This window comes from Mustela erminea, chromosome 2 (assembly GCF_009829155.1).
Source record: "Mustela erminea isolate mMusErm1 chromosome 2, mMusErm1.Pri, whole genome shotgun sequence".
Lineage (NCBI taxonomy): Eukaryota > Metazoa > Chordata > Mammalia > Carnivora > Mustelidae > Mustela > Mustela erminea.
The window spans coordinates 83982982-83997956 of NC_045615.1; the positions used below are offsets into that span (position 1 = coordinate 83982982).

General features: G+C 42.4%; 1 protein-coding gene across 11 annotated transcripts in view; it reads left to right on the top strand.

The window, feature by feature from the left end:
- The window catches only part of JADE1 (jade family PHD finger 1), a 61219-nt gene extending 50027 nt beyond the window's left edge, over nt 1-11192 (top strand). For 10 of the 11 annotated variants that reach the window (XM_032333396.1, XM_032333399.1, XM_032333397.1 and 7 more), the window contains 2 exons: nt 3661-3778; nt 7351-11192. In XM_032333396.1, coding sequence (XP_032189287.1) covers nt 3661-3778; nt 7351-8261 — 1029 coding nt within the window. In that variant the 3' untranslated portion in view covers nt 8262-11192. Of the gene's footprint in view, nt 1-3660; nt 3779-7350 lie in introns of those variants that run through there. The other variant, XR_004283299.1, reaches the window with a different exon arrangement.
- The last annotated feature ends 3783 nt before the right edge of the window (nt 11193-14975 follow it).

Here is a 14975-nt window from a genome sequence, read left to right on the forward strand (position 1 = left end):
AGAAGTCTAAATGTTTGGACTGTGTTTGTCTCATGATCACCACAGAATAAAAGTGTAGAAAATGCTTGTGGTGTACTAACTCTTTTCTGTACTTCAGTTACTCAGATTAACACGCACTTATAATTATAAATTCTAAACATTTTTTTTTTTTTTGGAGTCCTTACTGTTGGTTTTTAAGTAGAATGATACCGATGATGTACGAGAAACAGGGAATAAATCAGGATTTTTGTGTGTGTGTGTGTGGCATTACTTACATTATTTTATTAAAAGCCTAGGCCATTTTAGGGAATTTAGTGTCTGTTTAAAATGGGCTTATTATAATGAAAAATAAGTTTCCAGAATTTGCCACAAGGCCAGCCATGGTGGAAGCTTTAAAAAACATTGAAACCCATACTGTGCTCCTGAGAGCCGCACAGTGCTTTGTAATTATAGACAAAATTCAGTGTATCAGGCCAAAGGTTTATCAGGGCAGGGGTGACCGGAACAAATCCTAAATTACTTTTTCAGTTAAGTTACAGTTCTTCTAATTCACATAGTAGTAGTTCATAGCAGGTATGCAGAAGCCGTGGATACACGGGATTATAATCAAAGCTGTGGTTGGTTCTAAACTGACAAATGAGTAGCCTTCATCAGAAATGCGAACAACTGATGAACGATAATGTTGATAGCTCTTTCTTGCAGATACACACCTCCGGGCGTTCCACACCTGGGTACAGCTCTGGATGGCGAGTTAGGTGGCAGGAGTGCATTTTAGAAGGGTTTAGAAACCCCCATTTTTAAGAAGACGCAATTGCTGAGGTGTGGTCCGTGGCTATGTCAAGTTCCCGAGGCTGCCACTTCACTCTGGTGGAATCCCTATCCCCTAGACATTGTCTTTTACAAGATGCAGTAAATGAGAACTTTCTCAGAGATCTGCCTCCTCTGCACTTGGGGCTCATGCGAAGGGGCCAGCTCCTGGGAGACTGTCCTACTCACCGCTCAGTGGAATGGTCACCTCTGAGAATCTGATAGAGGCTACAGGTGTCCCCAAACAAAATGCATGTTGAGCTTTAGTGTGTGAGCAGTGTTTGGGATTCAAGAAAACTCCTTTAAGACCATTCTTGGATTCCTGAGGGCAGTGGTTCTCAGAGCGCAGGCCCCAACCAGCAGCAACAGTACCTGGACACGTAACAGAAATGCAGAGTTTTGGACCCCACCTCTGACTCCAGAAACGGTGGTGGGGGTGGTTAGTGGCCAGCTTCCTGTGTTTTAGGGTCCCCTTATGTTTCTGTTTGAGAATCACAGCTTTGGGGGAAAGCCTGACTCTGGTATAGTGTGGTGTGAGGGCGCACCCATGAACTGGTTTTTTGGGTAACTCCTCGCTGGCAACTGCGAGAGGATGAAGGAGGGGAGGCTGTTTGGTTGAGCGGCGAACAGGAAGGGCCGAGCATCCAGGAATAGCTGGGGCTGCTGGTGGAGGTTGTCCTGTGCATAGGAGGAGGGAAGGTTTAGTGTGCTTACTAGTCTAAATGTGGTGAGCCAGGGCTAGGTTATTCAGAGGTTCATTTGTCCCAATGAAAATCCACCTTGGCCTTACTTTTTGGGGTTACAGGTAGAGGTTTCTTATCAGAGATCATGAGGGCATAGTAGTGGAATTTGTCCACTTAGCAGCAGGGTGGAAGCCTTTCCTGGGGATAGTGGTTGAAGTGATCAGAATTAAATTTAAATATATGCAAAGTTCAGGTACCCTGGTTTCCTTATTTTCTGTTTTCATGGATACTTACAAGTCAGCTGTAAGTAGCTTGGGTGTACATCTGACTTGAATAGAGTAACTTCGCTTGTTCTCAGGATGTCAGAATTTGTTTCTGTTTCCTATTTCCAGAAGTCAGATTCCTTGATGTAAAAACCGTTGGCCAGAAGTTTTTAATCTGTGATACAGACCTAGTCTTGCCTCTTCCTCTCTTTGGCCTTCCACGCTCAAACCCCCGCCCTGGTGGAACAGTACTTACCAAAGATAATAGCCTGTGAGCCACTTCGATCCCATATTGGTCAGGATTTTTAGAAAGGACATCTTCCTGGCCTGGGGCTCTGGGGCTGTCAGAACAGGCTCTGGCCAGGGTGAATTACACCAAAATAGTATTGACTCTGAGATAGAGTGATTTTCTTCTCAATTCTTTAATTCTGAGATTACACATACACACGCACACATGTCTATGCATCAAGAAGAGCTGTTAGGAGGATGCTGAGTAGCCCGCCAGGTGATGAGGGTCCGCAGAAACCTGACGGGGTGCTCCTGCGATAAGCCCGGAAACCGCGATAATGCAAAAAAGAAGAAAACCAGCCAGCCAGCCTATCCCTCTCTATGCCTCCTTTCCTCTTGGAGACAAGACAGCCGTGAACTCAGGAAGAGCAGCTGGAACGGTTAGAGTTCAGAAAGGACTGGAAACCTTAGGGGAGGTTCTTGCACAGAAGCCAAAGTGCCAAGTCCTGTGTGTGGGACTTGTTGCCACCCTTATGGGAAAGGTCGGGAACTCTTCAACTTGTTCAGTCAAGGTGGCAGGGAAAGGGCTTGCCCGCACCTCAGGAAGACAGAGGTGTTAAGGGAGTGTTGCCACCCTGTGCCTGAGGCGGAGGTCCTGCACTCCCGCCGCCGAGCTCTAACGGGGCTCTGGTCTTCATCTTCCTGAAGAGGTTTAATTGTAGCTCTGGGGTGTTGAATTTGACATTTGTGTTTCCAGGTGCATGCAATCTAGTCAGGTTTCCCAGTGGGTTTGAGGACTGAGGAGTTAAGGGCATTTATTAACTAGTTTGTTTTCGTATCAGCTAATCATAGGTGGCTTTAAAAATGGGGAACAAATCTAGGGGTCGATTAGTTCATATTGGTTAGTGGGTGTATACGTGGGATCCCCAGCAGCCGTGGTCAGATGCCAAGTGGAGCTTTTAGTACTTGGCTCTTTTTTGTCACTTACGGATGAATGTGGAAGAGGGCAGTGGCAGTTGGTGGTGGTGATACAGGGAGTTGAACTTGAGATGCTGACAGCATATCAGTGGCAAAGCAAGGAGGACATTTCCTAGGTTTATATTCTAGAGGAACACAGTAGCTCCCTGTATGCTGCAGGCATTTCAGATGCTGTCCAGTTGATAAGTTTACTTGGATTCTGGTACCCATTTGGTCTTCTAGTGGGCTTGGTGCAGAGATCATTTTGGCAGGTGTAGGCAAGGATATTCCTGTGATGGCCCTTGACCCTGTGCTTCCCTAATTCCATCTTCAAGAGATGCTTGATAAGGTGGCTTCTGAACTGCTCGAAAGCCTTCCATCAGAATTCATGGGGAGTGGCTCCTGAGGGGTGGTATGCAGAGCCCTTTGGCAGGAGGTGGCATGTCTGGACTTGGACCCCAGTGGTCTTCCCTGCTGGGATGAGCTTCAGGCTGGGTGTGGTGGACGAGTTAGGGCTTCTGTTCAAGGTCCCCAACCAGTCTCTCTTCCATGTGGCTGCTGCCTACACGGAATCCTAGTTAGCAGCCCAGAAGTGGTTTAGAGTTTGGATAAAATGTTGAAGTTCATCTTGATTTCGACGTCACTCACAGCCCTAGTAGAACACATTTCTCAGGTAAAGAAAAAACACTGAAGTACCGTTATGATGTGTTGTTTACTTAGCGTCTTTATTCTCTACGTTCTAGGTTCGGAACCTCACTTACATGGTGACCCGCAGGGAAAAGATTAAGCGGTCTGTGTGCAAAGTCCAGGAACAGATATTCAATCTTTACACTAAGCTCTTGGAGCAAGAAAGAGTTTCAGGTATGCATTAAGCTCTTGTAGGTCAAACAATAGTGCAGGGGTTTGTAAGCCTTCACGTTCTGGGAAAGGAAAAAAAATAATAGTTTCTTTAATTTTCTTTTATGTATGCTATAGGAGAATCTTGGAAGCACTGACTTTTCTATTTCAAGAAAATCTTTGGGCATCTGAAGCATCACAGTATAGGGAAAAGGGCTTTGGATGTGACCTCTGTGACCTCAAATAGGGATTGAATCCTATATCCTCTACTTATAGGCCAAACACAAGCCCAAGTTTTCGGAGGCTCCCCATCCCTGAGAGGATGATCTCTCAGGCTTCCTACTGGGAGCTCTTGTGAGACTCGAGAAGCACAGCAACTTTTCTGGTGTGTTGCAAAGCACCTGATAATTGTAAAGTGTCATGGGGATACCCATAGAGACTTACAGATTATCTGGTCTTTGGATCTACCTTGTAAGGTGTGATAAATAAGATCTGTTAAGACATTATGCTTAAGGCACACATCCATGTTGAGATAACATTTCCAATGCACATTTTGGTGTAGGTGGAAGTTTGGATGTTTTTGAGATTCAGCACCAAGTGTTTATTTAGTGCCCTCTCTTCTACATTGCTCTGGGTTAGGCAGAGTGAACAAGGAAACGAAGATACATACTTCCTCCGTTGTGGAGAGCACATCTGTTACTTGGAGGCGGGGTGCATGCTAGGGCAGGTCCTTGAACCTCTCCGGGATCCTGGATCTGTAAGAGGGGCTGGGTTCTGAATCTCCACCTCTCCTGGGTCTCTGAGTACTGACATTCTGTGACTGTGAATCCCGCAGAGCCAGCATCTGGAGGCTCTCAGGGGAAGGAGATCACGGAGTGGATCAGGCAGGTCTTGGGACTTCAGGGCCCTGTCCCCAGGCCCACGCACTTGCCTTGTGTGGCCACAGAAAGCTAGCTTTTCCTGCTGCGGTGACTTTTTGTCTCTGTAGATGGCTGACACATAGGAGCAACAAAGAAGTGGTTATACCCTATTACACTGAAGTCCAAATTCTGGTTTACCTAAAACTAACCAGATGAATGGAACTAGACTTAAGTTGGTCAGCTGAACAAAGAGAAACAAGCTTAGGGAGTTTGGAATGGTATTCTTGAGGCGTTGTTACACAGGGAATACTAATGGCATTAACTTACTAAAGTTACTTAGATAATTTTCTTCCCGAGAAGAAATATTTTCCAGATGTATCGTTAGTTAGAGTTTACAGTTGTAAAACTTAAATTTTTGTTAACTAGGGTTCATCAGGGAAAGTAGTTTGTTTGATTCGGAGTGTTTCAAGTGAACTTCTTTCATTCATTATTCCTACTTGAATGTAAATACATGGGGCCTATTTTATCCCTTGTCTTTGTGGCCTCCTGTAAACAGCTGTCTGTAGATGCCCCAGCTTCTGGCCAGCATAGGCCGAGCTGCCTGTGCTGCCCTTGAGCAGGATTCTTAATGCATGTTGTGCCTGTGGAGTTGTGCTGTTGGAGGGCTTTCTGTGACTCTGGTTAAGTTGTTATGTAATGTGTGATTACCTATAAAAATAAGACGTAAAGAGCATTTTCATCTGATTTCACTTAAGAGTCTTTTTTTTTTTTTTTTTTTTTTTTGGATGTTGGAGGCAGCTTTTTGCTTTTCATGGCTGAGGTTTTTATATGGGTAAGTGATTGAGATTCTTCACCAGGTTAGGAAGTGTTTTGTGTAACATAGCTGTAAGGAAATCCTGCTGCTATCCCAGAAAAGGTAAACCAACCCTTCCTCCCCATACTAAGTGTGATGGGTTGAAAGCAACATTAATCTTTCTGCAGGCTCCCACAGGGAATGAAGTGGAAAGATGCCTCCTCCCACCCTCCTTTCCACTTCTAGACTTTCAGCTGTATTCTTACTCATGCCGCAGGTGGATCCCCAGTCTTAGAAGATAGGTGGTTCCAGGTGAGGAGGAGATGGCCACAGCTTAGACATGTCGGTCAGGGTCCATGGTTTGGACGTGTGTGTGTGAAGCTGAGAACGGCAGGGCTGTTCTGTCGGAGGAGCATGTCCTCACTGGGGACCATGCTTCCAGGTCCTGCGGCCAAGGCTTTTCAGAGACCTGGATCCCAGGTAGATGGAACTCAGAGCTTAGAAAATGTCGGTCCCTCTTACCTTTGTTTTCCCACAGTAGGTGACTGAGGAAGAGAAATGGAAGTGTGGCATGAAGGTTGACCTGAAGGTTTGATCCTTGAGAAAGCAGGCAGTCTCTGGCCCAGTGGATTGTAGAACTCCCTCCCCTGTGGCACCCACATGCCTTTGTGTTCGGAGTGCTCCATTGAACTCCATCATGTTTGGAGTTGCTCGCTCTGTTCTGTTCATACGTGGTGCCCGTGTTTTGACTGGGCTCCTGCCTGGCAGAGCTTTGCTTTCCTGGTGGTTTATACCTTATGGGAGACAGAACATGAAAACAGCTCTTTATAGATGTTCCAGAGGCTCTTGCAGAAACGTGGTCCTTGTGATAAAATCCAGTGTGTTATGAATTCATTGTTTTTCACACTGAGGGTTATGATTCCTTAGTTGGTTGTGAGATGAATTCAGTGGGTCACCACCAGCATTGAAAGCATGTGACATGTCAGTGACACATCTGGGTGGGGAAGGCTAATATGATTTCATGAAATGTGAGTTCTTACTGGGTTTCATTGTGAAGTTTTAGTTATTGTGATTTGTAGCAAAAATGTTTGCAAAACACCATTTTAACTTATCCTTCTCGTGTTGGGTGACAGTTCAGTTTACTTCCACAAATAGGCTTTGTATATAATTGTGAAGATTTAAAAGACATTTACTAGGTATCAAGAATGATTTTAAACTAAACCTTCCTTTCTCGTTTCATGTACATACAGTTATTTATCCTCATCATAGCCTCGCGAGGGTGCATTTACTTCGGAGAAAGAAACTCTAAAGATTTTCATTTACTTATTTGAGAGAGACCGTGTCAGTGTGAGAGAGGGTGCAGGGAGGAAGGGCAGAGGCAGAGGGTGAGTCTCAAGAGGACTCCATGCTGACCGTGGAGCCCGACGCAGGGCTGAGTCCCATGACCCAGATCACAGCTGAGCCGGAAATCAAGAGTTGGGTGCTTAACCAACTGAGCCACCCAGGTGCCCTTGGAGATTCAAACTTCTAAGGCCCCAGTTGCTGCCCTTGTGATGCTCTCTTTCTTGGCTCAGAGGCAGATGCCTAACCAGGTGCAGGAGCAGAGGCAGTGCTTGACCAGGGGCATTCTGCATGGATTCCTCTTTGAAAGTCAGATCACTTGTTTTGTTTGAAGGAGAATGTTTCTCTTGGAAAGATGTTTCATGAACACTTCTGTGAGCTTCAGCTATTTTAGAAAATAGAGCATATTAAATCAAGTCTACAGACTGAATGCAGATTCTCAAAGCAGATAATATTTCTGTGTAAATTTTTATAGACTGGGTGGTTGTGTGTTGTACTGTTGGGTGGGTAGATTGCATTACTAGGGCCACGCTAAGGTTGTAGAATTTTATTTTTTTGGATCTGCTTCTGTAATGTTTTTCTCTGTGGTTATATGTTCATAGGTGTGCCTTCTTCCTCCTGCTCCTCCTCCTCACTGGAAAACATGCTTTTGTTTAACAGTCCTTCTGTGGGCCCTGATGCTCCCAAGATAGAGGACTTGAAGTGGCATTCTGCGTTCTTCAGGAAGCAAATGGGTACTTCCTTGGTTCATTCGCTGAAAAAGCCCCATAAGCGAGATCTATTACAGAACAGCACTGGGAGTGGAGGCAAAACCCTGCTGAAGCAGCCGGACCTGTGTGGGAGAAGGGAGGGGATGGTGGTCCCAGAGAGCTTTTTGAGTTTCGAAAAGACCTTTGCAGAAGCACGTCTCCTATCAGCACAGCAGAAAAATGGGCTGGTGATGCCAGATCATGGGGACAGAAGAGACCATCGTTTTCATTGTGATCTTAGTAAGGGAGACTTAAAGGACAGACCTTGTAAACAGAGTCACAAGCCTCTCAGGTCCACAGACGTGTCCCAGAGGCACCTGGACAACAGCAGAGCTGCCGCCTCCCTGGGAGCGGGGCAGGCAGCACCTGGCACGAGGAAAGAGATAGTGCCCAAGTGCAACGGCTCCCTCATCAAAGTAAACTATAACCAGACTGCAGTCAAAGTGCCTACAACGCCTGCCAGCCCAGTGAAAAACTGGGGCGGATTCCGGATTCCAAAGAAAGGGGAACGGCAGCAGCAGGGAGAGGCCCATGAGGGGGCCTGCCACCAGCACTCAGACTACCCCTATTTGGGCTTAGGCCGAGTTCCAGCCAAGGAGAGGGCAAAGAACAAATTAAAATCTGACAATGAGAATGACGGGTATGTCCCTGATGTAGAGATGAGTGACTCAGAGAGTGAGGCATCAGAAAAGAAATGCATACACGCCAGCAGCACTATCAGCCGAAGGACAGATATTATCAGGAGAAGCATTCTAGCCTCTTGATGAAACCGAGATGGCGTGGGGGCGCCGCAGGCTTTTCGTGGAGTTGCTAGACCAGAGCTCTGATGTGGGGGACAAGCAGAACCCCATCACTCCTGAGCTACACAAACACATTTACTTGCAAGTCAGATTGAATTTTTTTTTCAGAGTGCTTTATGAATCACTGTTGTGAGAAGTGTGTTATCTGCAACTTGTTGAGGAAACACAAGAGTAGATTGTAACCCTCAGACATTAGTACTTGAGGCTGAATTAAACACTAAGAATGACTGAAATAAGTCTTCAGAGGGCAAGGCTTACGGAAGCCTCCTGAGTTTGTATTGCCCTCTGTATTCTTCCCAAAGCACAAACTCTTGGTTACCTGAATATGCGGAATCAGATGCAGTTCTTGAGAAACCCTCACGTACCGTTTAATAGCCCATAGAACTTACTTCCTAGGACTGTGGTAGATGTTGAAGTCATATTTATACTTTGGCCCACAAGGCTGTTTTTGTTGCATTGTAGTTAGAGGCAGCAGCTCAGAAGCTTCAGTGACTCTAGGGAATTCATGTGTAAATTAGAACAGCAGATGGGGAAGGAAGAATTAAAAAAAAGGTCAGATCTAGAAGATCTGAAGGGGCAGGGGGGAGCTGCTGCAGCTTGCAGATTTAGGGTCAGTATAGCAAGGTCCTGTTGCCTGAAGCACTTGAGTGTGTTGGGGGTATGGGACTGGTGGAGAAAGAAGCCATTAGAAAGTTCTGTGAGAAAGGGCAGTTGGTCTCATTTTTATCAGTCCTCTTGACCTTCCTCTTCCCTAACCACTTCCTTTTGGGCCAACTTTGGATCTCCCTGGCCTTTGGCATACCTGGCCATCTGGCTTCCAACAATACTAATGGCTATTCAAGTTCAAGTGATGAACTTCCAGACTCTGGTGACATACTTCCCAGAGCCAACCACTATTGCATATGTTGGGGAATCCGGGCTTCCAACATGAACGGATTCCTTAAGAAAAAGGAAAAGAAAAAAAAGAAAAAAGAAAAAAAAAAAGCAAAATAGGTTATATTTTAAAAACAATAGAAAGGCAATAAGTTGCGATAACCTCTTACCATTGACCAAGGTTATACGGGAAAGAGACTGAAGTGTAATAGGTTTCCTGGAGTCAGAGTTCTAAGCTCCAATTCGTAACTTGGACTTTCTAATTGCAAATGGCAATAACTAGTAAGTTATCAGCAATAATGAATTTAGCATTAAATTTGAGTACAATGTTCTGTTTTTGCACTCACTGTAGTGCGTATGTATTAAGACAGTGGATAGTGTTAAAGTCCTGTTAATTTTCTTTGGAATTCAATGTAGTTGTGAATCAAACTTAAGGAAAGTTTAAGTAGCAATGAAATTTAGAATTATGGGCACTTGGAACAAGCCCAGCTTCCCCTAAATTATCCTTAGTTTGTTAATATCAGTATTCAAATTCCTGATTCATTTATACATCTGTTTCCATGTGGCAGGGACATTCTGATACTTAACGAGGGATGCTTTGAGTTCTGTAGTTACCTTTCAAGTCTTCCAGGTGATTGTCAACAGCAAAAAAGGCTTATGGAATTCCATCTTGCTATGCAAGTTTTATCTGATGATCAAATAGTAGATCTGACACATCCCCATTGTATGTATGACATTTTCAAACCAAGTCTTAAACTTTTCGAATACATTTTAGTAGCTAATTCAGGGGAGGGGGAAGAATGACCCAGGTTTTTAGATTGACTATTTTTGAGCTATGGGGCTCATTCTGAAAGACTGCTGTCCAGATAAGCTGTTGCTACAGATATTAGGAGTTTATTAATGAATCCAAGTTGTACATTTACTCATAGCATAATTTAAAAATCAGATTTTTTGCATATGAGCAAAAATGTTTTTGTTGGATACAGAAGAAGGTGGATACTTTTTACAGTTACCTTTTGACCACAGCAACAGCTCTGGGTGAGAGTAGAATATATAGAGGGGTAATCTGTCAAGCCATAGAAAGAAAATCTAAATTTTAGTAAGTATATGACCTCTCACCATTTTAAGAGGTACCAGATTCATTTGCACTATTTAGGAATGCTAGTTTTGTGCAAAAATAATGCCTTACCTGTTTTTCCCCACATTTAGGTTGAAAAGCTTTCAAATGTTCCAAGTTATGCTGAACCAAAAAAAACAAAAAACAAACAAAAAAAAACAAAACAAAAAAAATAAAAACCCACACAAAAACAAAACACAAAAATAAAAAGCCCACACTTTTTATTCCTGCTTTGAAATGCAAATGGCATAGAGCACGGTTTCTCTGACAGTGTAATGATAGCTTTGTAAGTTAGTTCACGTCCTGCTGGGAACTCTGTATGAGGCGGCCACACGCAGCACCCACCCACCCCACCCACTTGCACTCTCTTAGTAGGAGCCATTTGCTCTGCTTTTCCTTTCTTTTCTTTGAAGCTTTATCTTTCCTTGTGCATCCTGACCAAGAAATATCTTTGATTATGATCAATGTATTATGTCAAATGTAGGCTAGTTAAACTTTTGTAAAGTTGCCTGGAATGTCATTTGTTAGGTTATAAACACAAAATCGAAAATGAAGGGTTCTATGTGTTGTGTACAAATCTTAATTATTTTGAAATGGACAAACTTGTCATTACATTTGTAACCTTGTACAGAGGATTTTTCACTATGTGCCTAGCTTGGTGTCCATTCAGCTAAAATTGGAAAAAAAAGGTGCATGAAGAGTTAAAAAAAAAATCAGAAATTAAACAAAGTATATGTAGAGATGACTATTTTATATTACATGGCCCAATCCTGTATTTATTTCTACCCCCTTTTTGAAAGTATTTATAAAACTAGTTGAGGACAGCTGTATTTTTTTGTTGAACTATTTAGTAGAATTTGTGCCTTTTTGTCTGTATGTGAATAAATGCTGTACATTTTGCAATACATTTTTAAGTGTCTTTTGAAATCTGATTTTGCTACGTGTTTAAAGATGTATATGACATTGCAGTCCTGAATTGGTGTATGTAAGTCAACTGTTGGACCGTTTAGGAAGAATTGCTGTAGGGGACAGAGCGAGGAGCACAGATTGACTGGGCTGCTGTCTGGCCCAGCTCCGATGGTGAGACACTGGAAAATGATGACCGTTTATTTTTAGTCTTCCCTGCCTGGAGTTCTTTCCAGAATACAGTTTTTGACCTGAAAGTAACCTGACTACAGGGTCAGGGAGACCTGGGTTTAAAGGCTAACTGAAGCTTATCAGCTATAGGACCTTTGCCAAGTCACCTACCCTGCATAAGCTTCCATCTTCTCTTCTGTAAAAAAGGATTACATCCCACTGTCTACTGGGGTGGGGTTATTGTGATTTTTCAAGCAAGTTCATAAACATCTCCTAAAGCATGCAGTAGGCACTGAGTAAATGGTAGATTATGTTAGGAACAAGGCCTTGATTTCAACAACATGTTGACCAGTGAGCCCTCTGAGGCAAGAAATGTATTATTTAATGACAGGAAGACTTTAAGATCCTTCAAAAATAATTTTTCAAAGGCTAGTTTCATTAAGTGCTGTCTTTTGATCACAGAATTCTGCAACACTAGGAAAAAGAAGAGATGTCTGCACTCTACAAAGGAGGTAGGTCCAAAATTACAACAGTAGGCACTGGCAGAACCGGGCCTAGACCCTAGTTCTAATTTCTGGGTTTGTTTTCCCAGCCTGAAACAGTCTTGATTTAACCACTGCAGGCAAAAATTAGCATAGAATGAAACACACTTTCCTTTATCTTGGGAACAGCAAAGCTGCTATGGGTTTATAGTCTGGATTCTCTGGTAGATTATGAGCCACAACAGGGTGGTGTTACTGTCCCTAATTTATAATTTTTGTAAAATCTTGGCCAGTTTTTTTTTTTTAAACATGAATTGTTCATACATTTGGCTAAAAGCTTGTTTATTTCTCCTTGTTCCTCCTTAGTGACTATTTACTTCCATGTTGCTTGCTCTGAGTAAGACCCCAGAGAGGAATAACAGTGGTTCTTCTGCAAGGTCTTAAAGTTGAATAACCACAATAGTTCCCCAGGGAAATTAAGTCCCCAGGAGCCAAAGGAAGGGCCTATCATCGGCAGTTCTGCAATATGTGATGGGAAATGTGGCACCAGGGACTCGTGTTCATTTTTTTACCCAGATCACTTAGAAAACAGATTCTACCTTTGAAACATTAGCCATCTGCAGCAAACTTTGCAATTAACTTCAAGGTCGAAATCTTCAATATGATTTCCCTTTAATGTTCAAAACTGCATCAGATGATGTGTTCTAGTCTGGCATAGAAGAGAAGATTGCCTGGTCACCGAAAATGAGTTTTAGGGCAAATCTGTCATCTATTCCCTTGACTTCAGGGATTCTCGGCTGCAGATTCTGAGGTCTGTGCAGTCCAGCTCTTCCCGAGTTCTCATGGGCTGCTTACTGAGCGTTTTCTCCCGGATGTACATAGGCGCTGGAGATGGAGGAGCTCCTCCTCTTCTTCCCTGTCCTGCCTTTGAGAATGTCATCCACGCCCCAAACCAGGAAGTCCTTTGTGAGTCTGTCCTTTAACTCCCACAGCCACATGGTGAGCCAGGTCTCTGTTTCTCACTGCAGTATTTTTCACTACTCTCAATCCCTCTACCACCTGCCACGTAATTCAAGATTTATCATTTCTTGCCTGGATTATAGCTGCAGCCTCTTATCTGTTTCCTTGACCCAAGTCTTGCTGAAATTTATACCTCCCTCTCCCTGTCCCCAGTATCTACAACCTTGACAATGCCATCTCCATAGTGAAAACCTGAAATAAAAACGGATTCTGTCATTCTACTTAGCCTTCAGGGAACCCTTCAGACTTCTGCAGATAAAAAGGGTTTATCAAATGGCAGACACTGGTCTGTATTTTATGCATATTAGTTTGCTTAACCCTCACAATGTGAGGTAGGCACCACTACCTAATTTTGCTGATGAGGAAATGGAGGCACAGAAATTAAGTCACTTGCTTAAAGTCAGTTGGTCAGTTGGGAGTTAATCCCAATCAGGCTGAAGTTGAACTCCCTGGGCTCTATTGCCTCTCAGAATATAAAATAGTTGACATCAAATAGTGTGTCTTGAGTATACTCAGGATTATACATGGAAGCTTTAGTTCAATGAATTTTTATAAAGTAAAACAAATAATGTTGGCTTAAAACATGTTCATGTACCGGTTGAATGACTGGACATAACCTAATGGATAATGAGCAACACGACCGGCTTGTGGTCAGTCCCTGCCTTCTAGGGAGAATGGTATTGGTTTCATTTCCTATACATTTATGTAACCTACACATAACACACACACACATACACACACGTATTTACAGATAAAATTATGCATATACCATCAAAGAGGATAACTGCCATCAGAAACTTAATTCTCCTATGTCCTGACACATGGTTCAGAAAGTTAGAGAATTATTTAAAATTACATAGTTTCTTGATGATGGATCTGGAATTAAGACTAATGTCTGCACACTTTAAACTGATACTATGTGAAACCTTCACATCAGTGTTTTTTGTGATATAAAATACATTAAGTCTGCTTAGTTTTTAGAAATAAGTCATCACTTCTTGGGCTTTTGGCTAAGATCAAGTGCAGAAATGAATAAATCAAGCAATGCCAAATTAAATAGCAAAGATTAAAAAAATAATGTATCATTCCTTTTTTTTTTTTTTAAACATGTATCATTCCTAATTTATCAATAGTGTATCCTGATAGTCTCACTACTGCTGGGCTTACTTATGGCTGTTTGAAATACTGCATTTTAAATTATGGGTTAATTATGGTTATTTTAACCACTAATCTGGCTGATGGTTCTAATTTCAGGTTTATTACCAGTGTGATACAATTTCTTTATGAAGCAAATCTTTTTCTCTGGCATTTCCCTCCACCATGTAGCAGCCTCAAAGGGCGCTTTCCTTCTCTTGCTAATTATGGCTCTGCTCCAGCTTTCCTGTTTGAATTGTCTGAGCCTCTCTTTTTCATATTAAATCCTTGTGATCATATCTTTGCCTCAACTACTCCCAAGTACTTACTTAAAGTGAGTAAATATACTTTTTAAACATCATGCTTTAAAATACCATGCTTGTTTTGCCATAAGAAATCATACAATTTTTTTTTTGGTGAAATTGTTAATCACTCATTCAAAAAGTCTGGAAATCTTAAAGAGATTGCATTATATAGGAAACTTCTTAGGAAAAGCATCTTCCTATCAAGTGGGATTTGGTAATTTTTTCAAACCTGGAAAAGAAATTGGCCATAACCTAAAAAGTCAAATAACTTTAGCAGAAAACATATATCTAAGCAAAGGAAGTTAGAAAAACCTTTTTTGAAGGCTTCCAGATTTCTTTAGTGGGTGATAACAATTTCACCAAAAAAAACCCCCTGTATTTACCAAAAAACATAAATATGTTGTGTTTAACAACTGTAAAGCAGTTGATATCCTGTTGTATGATTTCCTCTGTCAAAAGAAGCATGGTATTCAACATGACCTTTGAAAGGCATTTTTTTTCACTTTGAGTACTGAGGACTAGTTGAGGCAAGTTGCTTAACGGTTATAGTACCTTATATGTTTGGAAAGGGAATGATAAAACTCTGACCAGCAGGTCTGTTGAATTCTATGAGGTAATAAATGCAAAATGCCAGCACGTATCTTCCATAGGACAATACACAGACATTAGT